The 17,280-nt window shown below is 59.3% G+C and overlaps 1 protein-coding gene across 25 annotated transcripts in view; it reads right to left on the reverse strand.

Annotated features, from left to right (window-relative positions):
- NRXN2 (neurexin 2) overlaps positions 1-17,280 on the reverse strand; it is a 106,192-nt gene that overhangs the window by 38,060 nt on the left and 50,852 nt on the right. For 10 of the 25 annotated variants that reach the window (XM_047691629.1, XM_047691624.1, XM_047691620.1 and 7 more), the window contains 8 exons: positions 15,450-15,836; positions 15,065-15,268; positions 9,154-9,180; positions 7,544-7,672; positions 6,799-7,180; positions 5,999-6,189; positions 4,221-4,394; positions 3,750-3,869 (listed from right to left, as the gene is read on the reverse strand). In XM_047691629.1, coding sequence (XP_047547585.1) covers positions 3,750-3,869; positions 4,221-4,394; positions 5,999-6,189; positions 6,799-7,180; positions 7,544-7,672; positions 9,154-9,180; positions 15,065-15,268; positions 15,450-15,836 — 1,614 coding nt within the window. The remainder of the gene's footprint in view (positions 1-3,749; positions 3,870-4,220; positions 4,395-5,998; positions 6,190-6,798; positions 7,181-7,543; positions 7,673-9,153; positions 9,181-15,064; positions 15,269-15,449; positions 15,837-17,280) is intronic. The other 15 variants (XM_047691635.1, XM_047691626.1, XM_047691627.1 and 12 more) reach the window with 2 other exon arrangements.

Here is a 17,280-nt window from a genome sequence, read left to right on the forward strand (position 1 = left end):
TCCCACGTAGGAAAAAACCCTTCGTGGGTCATTTATGTTCAGCTGAGGGAGCCGCTTCATCTAGGTGCCGCTCCACTAGGATCAGCCCTCCCCAGAGTTTTGGGGACCTCTAGAAAGCACTTGTCAAGAGGTAAGTGCAGAGAGGCTCCCTTCCTTTCGTCTGGATGTGACCTCTGTACTCACATCAATCTGGGCTGGGCTAGGCTCAGGGAAGGATGGGGGGCGTGGGGGGGGGCGGTTGGAGAGCCGGAAGGTAGAGAAATAAAAAGGGAGGGAGGCGGAGATGGACCTGGAAGGAGTCAAAGAAATAATGTAGTAGAGCAGGGAGGAGACGTGGTGAAGAATGGGTAAAAGGAAAGGGGAGGTGATGTGAGAAAGGGGAGAGAGAATGGGGGCACCCAGGGAGGAGAGGGCTGGCTCCTGATTATTGATTCTGAATTCCATCTTGGAGCAAAAACTGTCACCAGGAGGGGCACAGTGCTTCGCACCCCGCCGAATGCAATCAGCACCTGGGACAGCTCCTCTGTTGGCACGCCCCCTCCCCCACTGGGTGAGCCAACAGGGCCCCCCTCCCCTCCAGTTAGGCCCCAGGTTCTTCAGAAGTGAAGAAAGGGGTCCTCAGAAAAGGCTTCAAGGAGCTACAGGGCTCCAGGAGGGAGGAGAGATGGTAGCCTGCAAAGCAGGGCTGGGGTCCCCCAAAGCCTTGTCCTCCTGCCCTCTCCGTCCCATTCTTCTGTCCCTGGCTCTGGAATAGAGACTGACAGAGCTCTGAGCAGGCAGAAAATGTATGGTCCCAGAGGGAGGGAGAGAGGAGCCGGTGGCCGTAAGAGAAGAGGAAGAGAAACCGCCTAGAGGCCAATCAATATCAGTAAGTGGGAAGTGGAGAGAGTTGGAGGGGGTGACGTTGGGGAGTGAGGGGGAGCAGAGGGTACAAAAGAGAAAGGTGTGTGAGAGATCAACAGAGGCTGTAGAGAGGGGCAGAGCAAGAGGATGAGCCCAGAAACAGACAGGGGCAGACTCAGTTCACAGCCTGCCTGCAAGGGGCAGGCTCTGGAGGACAGAACCCCAGCGGACCTGATGGGACTGCCTGGGTCCCGAACCCCAGCTTTATGGCAGCGAGTGTCCCTCCTTCTCTCTTCCCTTCCTCTCTCGCTTCATATTCTCTTTTTTGTTCTCTCCCCGCTTTCCTCTCTCTCCCAGCAGAGATGGGCTTTCCCAGAGTGAGCTTTAAGGGGACACGGAGGTCCCTCACATCCCATGTCACAGATGGAGAAACTGAGGCCACAAGTTGGGAAGGGCTATCCTGAGTGAAGGTCAGACCTCTCCTCTTCCCAGTCCCTCCCCCACGAGACAACCCCAACCCTCTGAGGACACCCTGGCCATGCCCACCCTCCTTCCCATCTCCAGGTACAGGTTTTCTCGGCACCCAGGGGCAGAGTGAACTGAGCAGGCCTCTCAGCCAGTTGCTGCTTGGCCTTGTGCCTCAGTGGGTCCCGGACAAGATCAGCCAGAGAGAGGCAGTATGAATGAGGAGCAGCCGAGCGTGCAGACTTAGGAGGCACAGCCCCAGAGAAGAGGAAATATGGTTCGGGAGGCAATGGCAGAGACCCCCACCCCCAGGTTCCTGCCCTGCCCTTCTTGGAAGGTCCCCCAGGACTGGCATCTGGAGAAACAGCGTCAGAGTCCCGCCAGCCGCCAGGCCGCACCCACCTTGTTTTTACCTGCACGGCTCTGCTCAGGCCAGACACACAGACCAGTGCTCGGGGATGGTGACTCTTCCCAAGACGTCCCCTGCTCCCCAGTCCCAATTACCCCTGCCTCCCACCTGCCTGGGATCTGGAGAAGCTGTTCCGGCCCCTCTTCCCACCCTTGCTAAAAGATGGCATGACTCCCTAAACCCCCATCAATCACTATGCCCGCTTCCAGAAGGCTCCAGCGTGTGGGAGTGTCGTAGTGACAAGGAGCAGCGGCATTTCTTCACCTTGATCCCTTGCACCCTAGGCAAGAAAGAGATGCCCACTCTTAGCACCACCACCCCCGGGCCTAAAAGAGCAGCAGGAGCTCACAGAGGCACGAGCGCCTAGGTCTGGGTGCACCCTGCCCCCAGCGTCCTAGGACTCAGGGTACGCGGCCTCGGTGTCCTCATCAGTTAAACAGGACGGTCGGTCTCCGTGCCGCTGCCTTCACTGAGGAACAAATTCAAAGGGCCTTGTAAGCCGCCAAACACGAAACAGTCAGTGGACACTGCTACTATTAAGCGGCAATATTACCACCATTTGCAGAATGCCTGTGCACAGCAAGCGAGCGGGGTAGAAAGAGGCCCGGGCCTGTCTTTATTCCCCTAAAGCCCGGGCCCGAGAGTCCCTGAGCTGGCCATCATCTGGGGGTTTGGGAAAGAACAGAGAGCAGCAGGTCAGACGAGAGAATCCTGGAGACAGGAGAGGGATGTGGAGGTTCTCCAGGCTGGGCCATGCCTGAGGGCCCAGGACAACACTGAGGGAGATGGGCTGGACATATTTCCAGAGGAAAAGGAAAAAGCCAAGGCCTGCTCAAGGACCCAAGCGCTGAAACAGGCAGATTTACCCCGTAAGAAACTCAGGACTCAGGCCCAGAGGACGAAGGCTCCAAGGCCTGGTACAGAAGCAAAGTCTCTGACCCCAGTTTAAGCCCAGATCTACTATTAACTACCCCCAAAAAACCCACCGACCCCTCCAGGCTTCAGTTTCCATCTTTGGAAAATGAAGAAGCCCGGTGCTGCGTGGGGTGTGTGTGTGTGTGTGTGTGTGTGTGTGTGTGTGTGTGTGTGTCTTTCCACGGGCCTCTGACTTGTCACATCCCTGGTCTCTCAACAGGGCTACCCCAAGGAAGACCATCCAGGTGATGCCCGAGAAGGCTGCCCTCTCCCCAGCCGCTGCCCCCAGCCCAATCATCTGAGAGAAACTCCACAGCCCCCCTCTCCCCACTGCCTGCCCCAGCTCTCACCAGCTGCTGGCCACCAACCACGAGGGAGTGGAGACTGCTGTCCACCGTACCCTCTCCAGGGAGGGGCCTCAAACAGCACGCAAGTTGGCAGACAGATGCCCAGACGGGGAGGAGAAGAACCAGACAAGGACACGAAGGAGTGTCCTTGTGGCTCCAAGGATCAACCAGCAGCTGAGATTCTCTGGGGGGGTGGGGGGGAGGGGGGGGGCGAAGGACCCACACAGCCGGGTCTAGGGAAACCAGCTGGACCTCACCTCCCGGGAACCTCCTGAGCTTGCCCCCTTGGGAGTGGGCCCACTCTGGGCAGGAAATAAAAGACTTGCACTGCGCACTTCCGAAGGCACCAGCAAAATGGGGGTGCAGGTCAACGCCTGTCCCCCATCTTGCACCATAGCCTGGATGGGGGAGCTACAAATAAAACATGGGAGACCATCACCCACTTCTCACAGGGAGAGAAACAGAGGCTGACGCCTTTGGTTATAGGTGAAGTGAGCAGGGTCCAACCAGACTGAGAAGAGAGGCCATCTGTCAACAGATTGCCCAGAGACCCAGCAGTCGCAATCCTGCATGGCCCGAAAGAGAAGACTCCAAGAGCGGACAGCAGCCAGCAGCTCCCCTTGGGCTCTCAGGGCAGGAAGGGATAAGAAGGAAACAGGCAGCATGGCTCTCGGAGACCCCCCTCCTCCCACTCAGTCCCCACGGCTGGGCCTAGGCCAGGATGCCCCACCACCACCCACCCCCTGCCGCCCCCTCCCCTGGGCACTCACGGTCATTGCAGACAGGGCCTCCGTAGGAAGTCATGGTGCAGTCACAGGTGAAGCCGTCCCACTGTTGCAGGCAGACGCCCTGGTTGGCACAGGACTCTTCGGTGCAGGTGGTGCTGGGGCCTGGAAGAGGCGGGAGGAAGGAACACCCCCCACTCAGCCGAGCCCCCTCCCTCCCCAGGAGGCGTGGAAGGTGCAGAGCTAGGCAGGAGGTCCCGCTCTCAGCCCTGCCAGACTGGAAGGGCCAAATCCTGCCAGGGGCATGTGGGGCAGACAGGTGCTCAGGGACTATGAGGCTGGGCCTTGAACTGTGATCAGGGGACAGGGTGGGAGGCAACGGGAAGGCCAAGTGACCCTTTACCCCCTGCACCCCTGCCCCAAAGCTCTGGGGGCACTTGGCCGCCCAGATGCACCCCTGCAGCTTGGCCCTCCTGCAGCCTGCAGTCACCCCTCTCTCCTCCTCCCTACACTCACCGTCACAGCCCCTCTCCACCTGCCCGATGCGGTGCAGGGCGTCAGCGATGAGGTCTGGGAGGCGTCCATTGAGGTCCACTGAGGCCAGGCAGCCCTGAAAGCCGTCCCGGGAGGCCACCAGCTTGGGCAGGTTGCTGAACATGTTCTTGCTCAGACCACCGATGTACAACTCCCCTGCAGAGGGAGGGGGGTCAAATCCTCGGCATCCGGGTCCCCGGTCCCCTCCCAGGATCCCAGCATCTGGCTGGCCAGTCTTCCCAGCCTGCGGCATCCCCTCCCAGGCTCGGTTCCATACAGAGATCCCACAGCCCACCCCCACCTCTTCCTCCTTCCTTCTCCACTTTGCCATCTGTCTGCTCCCCTCCCAGAGAAGCCCAGATGCCCAGGGCGGGCTTGCAGTGGGGGGGTGGGGGGGGAGCAGCTGGAAGAACAGCTCCATGCTCTCTCCCACACATCTGATTCCAGTTCCGGCCTGTAATCAGGGCCTTTCAGAGCCGTGAGGCCCTATCCGCCCCACTCCCACTCCCTCCCTTCTCCCCGTTCCCAGAGCTTTTGGGGGCCTCTCCCAGCCAGCTCTCCATTCCCACCCCTCCTGGCTCCAACCCAGCTCCCCTTTCCTCAACAGCTAGGACTGGGCTTGGGGACTCTGTGCGACTCCAGGAAGCAGTTCTCCTCAGGGACACCTGACCCCGCGCACCACTGCCCAGCCACATCACACCTCGCTCCCTGGAAGTCGTGCAGCACACAGCCGCTGAGTTCCTGAGTTCCGCCACTGGCTCCCAGCAACGCCAGCCTAGCCCAGAGCCCCCTCCGGGTTGCCGGCCAAGGATTATCTGTGACACGTTGCCCCCTTCTGGGAGCTGGGGGGATTGGCGGCACTGCCGGCGGCGACCAAGCTTCTAGCTCCAACTCTGCCTCCTGCTCCCGGCTTCTGAAGCTCCCATTTCCTCCTCTCCCAGAGGGGGGTGAATTCAAGAGGGTCTCTGAGGACCCTCCCCCAGCCCAGATGGTCTGAATCACACTGACACGACACGCAGGGTCTCCAGGGGGCCGAGGGCTGCTTGGTGGAGGAGGCCGCCTCCGTTGCCCCAGTGGGCTCTGGAGAAGCTGCAGGCCTTGGCTTCATTCCTGTTCCTTCACCAAGGCTGGGCTCTATGCTCCTCCTCCTTCCCTGTGCCCTTTAGCACCCATTCCGAAGACACGCGAGGCCCCTGGGGAACGCGTGACCCTGGTGTGACACAGAGACTCCAGGGAAGCCTGGGTCCCGAAGAGCCCCCGCGAGCTCGCCTAGCCAATGCCCAGTGTATAAGACCAAGGCAGCGGGCAGGAAGCCCCCCACCACCCCGCCATGGGTACTCCCTCTTCCCCTTATCAACTGTTCCCTCCCATCCCATCCAGGGGAGGCACCTGCCAGGACGCTAAGTTCCCCATTCCCTTTCCAGCCTCTTTCCAGCCCACAGCCAAGGCCAGCTTCTCCAGCTTGGAGGCCCAAGAGGCCTTCAGCGGCCCAGCTCTAGAGCAAGGCCCCCAAGGTCCCCATGAGGCCCATCCTGCGGCCAGGCTTTCTGTGTTGAGATCAGTTTCACGGGAGAGCAGAATAGGAAATGCCCGCTAGACCCAGCAGAGAATGGGAATAGGACGGAAACCGCGGTGGCAGCAGGGGGACAGAGGATCCCAGGGCCCACGGCCCAGGCGGAGAGCTCACTGCGACCAAGGGGAGTTGGGGAGGGGGGGTTCTGGGTTAGGGCCAGGCCTTCTCCACAGGCCCCAGGCCCCACCTTTGAGATCGAGGTTGCGGGCGCCATTGGAGTGCTGCGTGACTGTGCGGGAGTCAATCTTGAGCGTGTGCACATTGCCCGGGTCCCTGGACACCACCACGTTGTGCCACTGGTTGTCATTGACTGGTTTGTCTGAGTTCCCCTTCATCAAGGACGGGCCATTCCCCAGGTCAAACACGTAGTGGACGTACCTGTCCCACGGTGGGGAGGAGACACCGGGTCAAGGTGGGGGCGGCGCTGCGAGGGCAGGGTAAGGAGGAGCCGTGGCTCACAGGGGTCCCAGGGACCACGGGACGGAGGGATGGAGAGGGAAACCCCAGAGTGGAGGGACCCAGCCCAATGGCAGGAGGACTCCCATCAAGGGGAGAAAGTGGGGATAGAGGGCCACGAAGCAGCCAACTCCCATGACAGGTGCAGAAGAGGAGCTGGTTGGGGGACAGGTTTGTGGGGACAGCAAGGCCCTCAGGGGGCAGGACAGAGCTACTGTAGGGTGGGGTCCTCTCAGGCAAGAGAGGCCTCAGAGGCCAGGCCCTGCCTTCTGCCTGTAGGAAGGCCCCGCCTGAGCCCAGACAGTGAACAGAAAACAGATATAACTGGGAGAATTCCGGCGAGGCCGTAACTGGGGTCACCCAAGTGGAAGAAGGGGTACTGCTTCTCCTTCTTGGCTGGTGGCTGAGGACCTGAACCTTGAGCTGCGGTTCAAGGGGACTGGATATCTCAGCCAGCAGCTGGGGGCCAGGTCGTGGTCAGCAGGGGAAGGGGAGCCCTTCCTCACCAGCCGTGCGGGCCCAGCACCTCACCCCTTGACCAGCTCGATGACAATGAAGTCATTGCCGTTGCCCGAGTTGAACAGGAGAAGCCCGTCGGGGGCTGTGGTCTTGAACTGGAAGAAGAGGTGCATGGAGGCATAGGCTTGGAGCGTGGCGAGCGCCAGGTAGCTGCTGCGGCTCTTAAAGGTGACGGGATCGGCCACGATGGCCCGCAGGCCAAAGCGAGCGTTGAGTTCGCAGTAGGTGATGTCGCCGTCCTTGCACTGGTCCATGTAGGGCTGGCCGTTGAACACCAGCCCGCTCAGGTGCCCGATGAAGTTGGAGGGCACCACGGAGATGAAGCGGCGCTCTGTCATGATGCCCGTCTCGATGTTATGGAATTCCAGCCGTGTATGGGCTCCTGCCATCTGTCCTGCTCGGGACCAGAAACAGAGATGAGGCGGGCAGACTGGGGGAGCATTTCCAGGGCTGGGCCTCAGGTCCCCCAGGAGTCTCCACTCTACACAAGAACTTCGGTGGGCGGGGGAGGGCGGGGCGCAGGGTGCCGGCAGCTGGGTCCTGGAGGAGCTGGGAGGCTCACTGGTCCAGCACTCACAGGCCTGTGCCACCTGCTAGGAGCCCCCCCGCCCTAATATGCCACCCCTCGAGGAGAGAGGCCAGCAGTAGCTTGCCAGAATGCTGCCCCAGGAAGGGAGGCCCAAGCCATTGTCACGGAAAAGAGAGCCATCCACAGGTGGCTAGGGATGGCTCCACTCCCTGGTCTCCGAGCACTCACCCTCGACGGTGACGTTGTCCACAGACAGCTGTAAGCTCTTGCCACGCCGTACCACCCTCACTGTGTGCCACTCGTTGTCATTGAGCTTGTGGCCCGCGAAGAGTGTCTCGGGGCCTTTACCTGCGGCACCAAGGGGGGAGTGAGCCCCGTGCTCCTGCGTGCCCGCGTAGGGCTTCCTGTGCCGCACGGAGCACAGAGAGTCTCGCTCGTGCACACACAGGTGCACACACAGCCTACGGCTTCCATTCAGCTGTGCCACGCACCCACACGCACAAGGACACACACTACACGGTGGTTACACACCCAGTCCTAAATCCAGATAACGGTACTGCCGCTCTGGATGACTCCCAAGGACGTCACTGGAATCGAGTGTGATGGGAAAGGTGCCTCTAGACTGGTGCCCCAAGGCCCTGACACAGACACTCATACCTATAACCAACATTTTCTTTCCAAGTCTTCTAAGGAACTTCAATGTCAAGGTGTGTAGCCAGCAGTGACATTCCCAGCCTATAGGCATAGACCTATAATTTCCAAAAAATACACAGCATTACCGTGCCCCCATGTGAGTCTGCACCCACAGCTCCATTGCTGGCAGGGAAGCCTTCGCACAGACACACAGCTCCCCCATCCACGGAGGGACCCCGTGGGACCATCCTGTACATAGCTGGTTAACTCCACACACCTGGACATGCGACCACACACGTGGCCAACGTGGCCAGAGAGGGGAATGTTTCTCGGGAATTATGACCGTTTATTCAAGACTGGGATTATCCGATCCCAAGACAAAATATATTTTTCTCTATAATGATGCTACGCCGTTCGGCACGCCCAGATCGCCCCTGGCCCCCAGTGCACAGGCCATCGGGACAGGGTTAACCACACATGCGTGCACAGGGACCAAACACACGCACAGACACGCTGAGCACCCATGGCCCCTCTGCCAGCATCTGCCGCGCTCCTGTGCCCTCTCCCATGACATCAGGGCACACCACACAGAAACACTCTCGGAGACGGTGGATGCTCAGAAATGTCCGCACCTGCTCTCCATCTCACCCCAGCGAGAGCCTCCCCGTCCCCTCTGAGTGCACCCCACACTTGGCAGAAACTCAGCCCCCCGCCCGCCGCAGGAGCTGTGGAGGGCTGAACTTGAAGCCGGGACCCTGCTCCCCATCCCATCTTCTTTCTTGCGTGCCTCGCCCTCCCCCTTGTGGCCACCTCTGGAGATGCAGTGGAATGTCCCAGCTCCTCTCTGGCTTCTTCCGGCCAGAGGGGGGTGGGCCGTCCTCCCACAGGTGCCACCAAATCTTTGCCCCACCCTCCTGAGGACTTGAGATGATAAGGTTTCCTGGCTTTCCTTTTCTCAGACCTAGGGAACATGCTGACCCAGAGCCCTCCCCCAACTCTTCCTGATTCATCGTCATTGGGCCCGTTCTGCCCTCCACAGCCATGCCCCCCACCCTCATGCCTGCTCCCCTCCCCATACCCATGGCCCAACCCCCACACAAGCTAGTGAGGAAGGCTCTCCTCCCCCCTCCGTCCCTCCCCAGATCCCCAGCGTTCAGCATCTCAGGCCCCTAGGGGCTCTGCAGAAGAAGAGGGAAGCCACTTACTGGGTGCGCAGCCGACACGCAGGCAGTCTGGGGGGGCCATGGGGCGGGCAGAGGGGGAGGGGAGACAAAAAGGCAGAACAAGTTTTTTTTTTTTTTTTTTTTTTTTTTTTACATCCTTCACAGGCAGGGGTGTCTGCGGGCGGGGATTCCCCCCGGGACCACTTTCTGGGGACCACGCGTGCCCAGGTGCCCTCTCCCCTTCCTCAGTTGGACCCCTGTCCCTCCTGCCCCCAAGAGGGCTCCAACCCTCCCTAGAGCTGGGAGGCAGGGCAGTCGGGTGGTGGGAGGAGGGCTTGTGTCCCCCTTAGAGGGGCCCGGGCCTCTCGTGTTTGAGGGAGATGGGCACCTTGGGAATCCCAGTCGTACAGGGGATCATAGTGGGGCTGCAGGCTTGGCCAACCCCCCACATCTCCACATCTCTGGGAGGGAGACGGCTGGGGTGGGTCAGAATCCCTGCATCCCCTGCTCTGGGACGACTCCCTGCTCAGAGCCCAAGTGGTGACATGTCTCTCCCCACGCCCCCTGGGCTCTGAGCTAAATGGAGGGGTCTGCCCCAGGGCTCCCTTCCCGTGGCCATCCACCTCCCAAAGTCCCAGGGGGCCAGCACCACCCCTCCAGGAACCTTCCTTCTACCCTTCCTAACGTGGAGGATGCCAGGCTGCCACGGGACTGGAGGGATCTTTCACCCTGGAGAGCAACTAGCCTCGATCTGTCCTCCTAGGGAGGGGCCAGGGCCTCACAGATGGAGATACCGAGGACACAAAGCAAGTCAGGGACAGGCAGGCACAGTAGGCTAAATCTGCCCCTGCCCCAGCCCCACCATTGCTATCCTGTGACTGCAGGGTCAGCGGGCCCCACACGGCCAGAAAGCACACTATGCAGAACTGCAGCCTAGGGCCCCAGGGCCTTGGACCAACCTCTCCCCCGATACCCGCCTCTGATGGGACGCATTACCCACGACGTGTCAGTCGGCCAGCCTTTTGGAGGGAATGAAACACTAGGGTCCTAGAAAGTTGGGGCTTAGGCCCCTCTGGATTCCTGAACCATGCCATCTGACCCGGAGAGCCTCAGGGCTGCAGAAAGTCCTACACTCTGAGGCAGAGGAGCTGGGCCCTAATCTCTATTCTCTGAGCCTCAGCTTTCCTCCCGGTGCACAAGAAAGAGAGCTTCAGCGAGCAGGCCTTTGTCTTTCAGCAAAGGGGCAGTTTCAGACAATAGCCTGATATCCTATGGCTCCTCCCAGGGCAGACTCTGCCCGCACCCCAACACCACCGTGGAAACAAAGGCAGGTGGGGGCATCTGGCATCCCTTGGGCCCCTGAAGGTTCCTGCAGTGGAGGTGAACAGATTCCCCTGTGGCTCTGGGGGCCTGGGCCCCTCGGGCAGTACGGCTGAGCTCCACACGCGTTGTCAACCGCGGCAGAAGAGTGGGGGAGCAGCCGGGACCCTGAGCCACAGCCTGGCACCAAGGGAGGGAAGAGAAAGGAGAGGAAGGCCAAGGAGCAGATTCAGGGGGAAGTTGGAGGCCCAGCGAGAGGAAGAAGGTCGAGAGGGTGCAGAGAGAAAAGAGGAAGGAAGGGGGAGCCAAGGGAAGGAGAAGCTAGACAGAGGGAGGGGAAGAATGTCGGGGTGAGGGCGGGAGGGTGCCAGGCCTGGAGTTGGGTCACGGAGGCTCTCTTCGGGCCAGCAGAGTCTTCACCAATGAAGGGTCCAAAAAAGAAAAAAGGGGTAGGAAGGGCAGGCCAAACCCTGCTGGGAAAAGTTCAGTTCTTCCCCTCCCCAGCAGGGCGGCGCCAGGAATGGGGGTCCATCTGTCCAGAGAAGAGGTGTCAGCTCCAGGTCCACCCCCTGCAAGGACCCCACCCTTGGAAGCCCCGCTCCAGTGGCATTTGAGGACAGTGAACACCCCGTGAGAATGGGCACTGTGGGAAAGAGCCGGCGCCATCCCGGAGGCAGGCAGAACGGTGGGGGGTGGGGGAGGGCGCACCAGCCCTCCATGCACACACCCACCCGGAGCCCAGCTCAGGCAGCATTAGCTAGTGAGCCGCACTCAGCTAGTGAAATGACAGGTCTGTGCAGACCCACCAAAGTCCTGGCTGGACACAGCGACCAGCACGAGGGGATGCGTGCATGAAGAAACAGGTGGGAAAGGTCACCTGCATGGTAAGGAAACCAGGGTAAAGAACCCAGGCTTCCCATCCTACGCCCCACCTGATCCCCTGCCCCACCCAGACCCCACAGATGGCACAGATTGGAGATGGCGGTCCAAGACTCCCACGCAAGGAGCCTCAGGAGCCCACTGGCCAGAAGCTCATCTCAGAGGTGACACGGAAGAGCAGAAGCATGCAGTCCTTGTTCAGAGCAATAGTCCCAGCAGCCCAGGCTATGGCAGGAGCCTGAGAACCACTGACAGCAGCCGCCCCGCCCCGTGGGAATGAGGCACCCTGTGTATCAAGCCTGGCTTAGGACAAGAATGAGTTAGACTCACTGTGTACAGCCCAAGAGGGCAGAACTAGGTCCACAAGTGGGAATTTCAGAAGGGGCGGTTGACAAGAAGGAAGAAGGACCCAGGGATTAGAGTGGCGTCGGAAGTGGGGAGCCCCTGACATGGGCCTGTGAGCCGAGATGGAGGAACTAGTGGGTAATTCACACTTCGGGGCGGGGAGGGGCGGGGGGCGGGGCGTGCTGGTCGGAGGAGATAACCACTAACGGTATCTCCAGCCTGGAGATTCTCTGATGACAATATGCCCTTCGTGTCAGCATCATGAACCCCTGGGTCTGTAGGGGCATGCCTGGTGAAGGGCGACAAGGGACAGGACAGGCTGGGCAATGGTCCAAGAAGCAGTATCTAGGGCAAAAGGACCCAAGAACGCAGGTCACAGTGGAACAGGGCAAAGAATCCAGGGGACTCCAGCATTTTCTAGAAACAGAAATCAACCACCCCGCTCACTGTCTGCAGGCACAGGAGGACAGGAGGCACAGTCTAGTGTTTCTAGAATCCTCTGCCCAGAAGGAGGTAGCAGCTCCTGGTTGGCCCTTTCTGGCCCAGCAAACGCCCCACCTCCTGAGGCTGGCACGGAGGGCCTCCTCCCAGCTGTCCCACCAAGTGACCACCAGCAGCCTCCCTTTCTTCTCTAGGACACAGCACCAAGTCTGCGACATTCCACTGAGCATCCAACAGGTTGCAGAGCTGCCCCCCTCTGCCTGCCTTCCTTCCCTACAGGATGAAACCTCGAGGCCAGAGACCAAGACTTCTCAGGCTTCTCTCTGGCCCCCAGCAGTAAGTCCAGCCCAGGACCAGAGCCTTGGTGGTACTCCCTGCCTGTGTGGCCCCACAGGCCCTGGGTAACAAGCAGAATGGGGGAGCGGTAACCAGACGGGGCCATGCAACATGGAAGCAAGCCCCCAGGCCTGGCTCGGAGCTCAGGACCCTATCCCGGTCATATTTTCCTTCGAGAAGGCTGGGTGAGTCTCCACACACGTCCTGCCTCTGTATAATGCCTTCACTCCCGTTTTCCACCAGAGTCTCAAAACTGCCACAGGTTAACAGAGTGAGGACCCTTAACTTCATTTTACAGATGACCCAGAGGCCAGCAGAGGGGAATGACTTGGTCAGCAAAGTGACCAGGTGTGAAACCCAGATCTCCCAGCCCCAGGACCAGGGTTCGTCCCATCAGAGCCTGAGGCTGATAGTTGGGGGAGGACCACGGAGCAGCCACCCGCCTCCCTGCATGCGTGTCCCTTGGTATTGGGGACAGATGTGTCTGCACCAAGCATTTGGCCATGGCTTGTCATGAGCCATATTAGAGACGGCATCTCCGCATGGGGCTCGGGACAGCCAGGGGTGGGAGGAAGGGACAGGCGAGAGGTGGAAGGCCTGTCTTGCTGGCTGGCATCCTGACGGCCACCTTGTTCTCTGCCTTCTAGTACTTATGAGGCACAGACAGAAAAGCATGCTGATGGGAAGGAGAAGGGAGATCCTAAGAAAGACCTGTCCCAAGGACCCCCAGAGAGTATTTTCCTGGCTGAGGACACCGTCTTCTGTCTAATCTAAAGGAACCCAAGCTTCCTCCCCAAGCACCTAAGATAGCCCAGGTCAGGAAGAAGCATCTGCCTTCCCTGCTAGAGGCTAGAGATGTTCCCTACCGCATCACTACCCAGCGCATAGAGCCATGTGCTACTGTGCGGAGAACACACCCCCCGCCCTCCGCCAGGATGATGGAGTGTGTCACACCAGGTCTGGATACCCAGACCAGGAAGCACGGGGCCACTCATGGGGTCCTGGGCTGGTGACTCCCTCCTATGACCATTTCAGATGGCCCAGGGATGTTGTACAGACTGTGGGACATTGGCCAAAGGGTGTCTCCCTTCCTACTTTCCCCCTGCAGCCCTGACACCCAGCACCCACTTTGTGGGCTATGATGATGGCCCAAAGCAGAGCTTCATGGAGCCCTTATGGCCCCCCCAACTCTGTGGCTCTGGCCCTGGCCCTACACACCTCCCTGCCTCCAGCCCCCACCCTGCTTGGCAAATCCTCGTCCTGGGAGGGCAAAGATCAAGTGGCCAAAGGGGAATGGGAAAGACATAGTATAAATTTATTAATGAGGCAACAGGTCCCCAAAAGGCCACAGCCTGTCCCACACATGATCTGGCAACCAAAGTTAGGGTGAAACTCCAGATCGAGATTTAAAAGCTCAAAGCTCTGTGTTCTCTCCAGTTGAGGTCCCTAATTTGCTCAGAAGAATCCTGCTTCTCTTCCTGCCCAGGATGCAACGAGTGACCCTCGTGGCCTGAATCTTCCTTCGTGGCAGGCTCTTGGGTCCTATACTTGCATGTGCTTAGCGAGGCTAGTAAAAAACAGACAGTCGCGAGCCCAGCCTGGGTGGCTCAGGACCTCCACCTTCCAGTGTTCCCCTGACTGACAGCCTCACCGAGGCGAGATCCTCGTCTTCGCTACTGTTGGAGTCCAGGGCAGAAGACACTGGTGCTTACGACGTGTCCCGTAAATACGAGCTGACTGAGTACACCTGCCGTCTTCTTTCTGTACCAACAGACCTGACAGTCCCACTCGCACAGACGACTTGGGGACGGCCCGGTGATGTGGGGCCTCAGCCTGCTCTGGGCAGGAGCAGAGATGGCAAGGGTCCCCGTTGCCCTCCACCTCCCAGTCTGTTAGAGGCAATGGGAAAACACTGTACATTAGGGCAAATGGCCTGGGTTTGAATCTGGGCTCCTTCCCCAACAAATGCTGGTTTTGCCATGTTGGATGAGTCGCCATGTGAATTTTACAATCTATAAAACAGGCAAAGCACAGCCCAGCAGGTGACCCTGTGGCTTCACAGGGCAGCTATGGGACTCAAACGTGAAAGCAGACAAGGGAAGATATGTCCTGAGGCATCCCGCATCACGTGGGCACCTGCGCACACAGACAGACACAGCTCTTTAAATGCAGAGCAGGTGAGAGTAGCTGTGTACAGGGCCCGGTCCTCCTCATCTCCAGGTGAGCTGCGCTCAGCTCAGGCTTAGCCCCAGGAGGCATCTGCAAGTCCTTCCCAAATGAATGAGCCAGTGAAAGACTAAACCAACAATGAGCTACGTCATCACATATGGATACAGGACAGACACCGTCAAACCCAAAGGAGCATTCCTGGAGCACGGCTGTCACACCGAGACACACTTGGGTGGGTGACACAGCCATAGTGGGGGTACCCCATACCCAGGGCTGCCAAATACCTGCACCCCCTACTCTGAGCATCCTCGCTGGGGATGAAGCTCTCGGGGGCGCTGACCCGGGGTTGGCCCCTCCCCACTTCCCACCCTTGGTGGCGCCACCACCAGCTTCTCCAGACAGAGGGGGGTGTGGTCAGAGGCAGGGACAGGGAAGAGACCAGAGCACAGGGCGGGGTGGTTACCGAGGTTGACCGTGAGCTTCATCTGGCCCCCATCCAGCTCAAGGCGCAGGGTGTCGGCGGACTCCCTGGAGGTGGTGGCCATCATGAGCCCATAGGCCCGCTGGGACATGAAGCGCAGGGACACGTCCTCTGCCTCCGTGTGCATGGCGTTGGGCAGCATGATCTTCATGTACATGGAGCCGTCGTAGCTCAGGACCGTGGCCTCTGCCCCGGAAGTGGGAGAAGAGGGAATCGGGGGACAGGGGAAAGCCAGTGGAGGGAGAAAGAAGACCGAGAGGATCGTTACAAGGATGACAAACCCAGGCCTGGTCTCTGAGGGGCACCCTGCGGAGGAAGGGGCCCAAGGATGGGCAGTGGGGACACCCGGAATGGAAACCGGCCTCACCTCTCTCACAGACCCGCCCCAGAAAGCCGGTCCCGATGCAGTCACAGACGAAGCGGTTCCAGCCCTCTCGACAGGTGCCCCCATTGCGACAGGGGGCAGATGCGCACTGCTTCAGCGTCTCCCGGGAACAGAAGGGGGCGATGCCCACCGCCCCCTGAGCCTCGGCCAGGCCCCGGAGGTCTCGGCTGCGCCCATCTATGAAGAGGTCCCGCACACAGCCCACGTAGCCAGCCCGGAGCGCCGCTGTCCACACCTCTGGGGGCAGAGGGAGGTCTACCCGCCCCCCCTCAGGGAGACCGCCTAGGTACAGCTCGCTCTCCAGGTCCAGAATCTCACTCTCCCCGGTGGCCAAGAACGGTGTGCTGCGGCTGTTCACAGAGATGGAGCCTAGGGATCAAGGGAGAGCGGGCCTCAGTGACGAAGGCAGGATCGAGAGTCAACACGGGCCAGCAAGGGAGCCCTGATCTTCCACTCCACGCTCTACAGCAGCCCTGGGCCAGAAGCTTGGCCTTATTTGCTACTGTGGATACCACTAGACGAAGATGTCAAGTTCAAGAACTCAGGTGAACCAGCCCCAGCCAAGCTGCGGTGTGAGGAGCCTCTGTCCACACACCTCCCTCTGCACCCGAGTGAGTCCTCGGGGTCTGCACAGGAGGTGGACATGCCCCCGAAGGCCTGGACCATAGCCCTGGCCAGTGCCTTAGACCAGAAACCAGAGGCAGAGAGACCTATGGAGGCTGGAAGCTTTGACTCCAAAGCATTTTCTTCCTACTAACACTTATTGAACTTGTATGACCGCATGTCAGACGCTCAGCACTTCTCTTATGTCAGAGTCTCAAGGAAAGGAGCCCTTTACAATCCCGTTCTAAAGCGGCATGTGAGGCCTAAGGAGATTGGGGAAGCTGCCCAAAGCACCAGGGAGGGTCAGGAGCAGAGGCAGACTGCCATCCAGAGCCTGCATGGTCCAACCCTCTCTCTGGCGGACGAGATAGGCAGGCAGATCCGCTCCCCGGGCCTGACACAGGATGACAACCAGGAGAGGGGTGGCTGGGCACAGAGCTCCCGAGTTGTACGGCTTCTTTGGAAGGAAAGGCTGGTTATCTTAGAAAAAATATTTGGGATCACGTGGGAGCTCCAAAACCTTCACTGAAATCTTTAAGCAGTAAAAGATTATACATTAGAAACTTCTCTATTTATATTTTTTCTGTACTTTTTCCTTCCTCTGTCTTTTCTCAAGAAGAATGCTTTAAAAAAAAAAAAGTCTTGGGTGCCTGGGGGGCTCAATTGGCTAAGTGTCTGCCTTCGGCTCAGGTCATGATCCCAGGGTCCTGGGATCGAGGGTGCACTGGGCTCTCTGTTCAGCGGGGAGTCTGCTTCTCCCTCTCCCTCTCCCTCTGCCCCTCCCTCCTACCTCCCCAACCCATCCACTTGTGTGCTTACTTTCTCTCTCTCATAAATAAAACAAAATAAAATAAAATAAAATAAAGTCTGCATATGTCCATGAAGTTAAAGAGAGGTAAGGAGGGTTTGGTCTACATCAGGCCTGACCGGGCAGAGATCTGGACAGGGTGAGGGGTGCAGCAGGAGATCGAAGCATGAATACGGGGTGTCAAATTCAGGAAGCAGAATTAGGACCTCCTCTATGGCTGGGATTCTTAATCTGGAGCACATTCTCCTCTGCTCAAAACCTTTATTGAACCAAAGAAGTCACTCCCCTGTATTCCGTTTTAATAACATGGCCCTAGCTTGTCTCCCCTGACTAGGTGTCAGATGCTCCAGGGTCTCCCTGCTAAAACCCACTCCCCCAGAAGGTCCCTAGTTACGGCCCTCT

The sequence above is a fragment of the Lutra lutra genome, chromosome 10, assembly GCF_902655055.1.
Source record: "Lutra lutra chromosome 10, mLutLut1.2, whole genome shotgun sequence".
NCBI classification, from domain to species: Eukaryota; Metazoa; Chordata; class Mammalia; order Carnivora; family Mustelidae; genus Lutra; species Lutra lutra.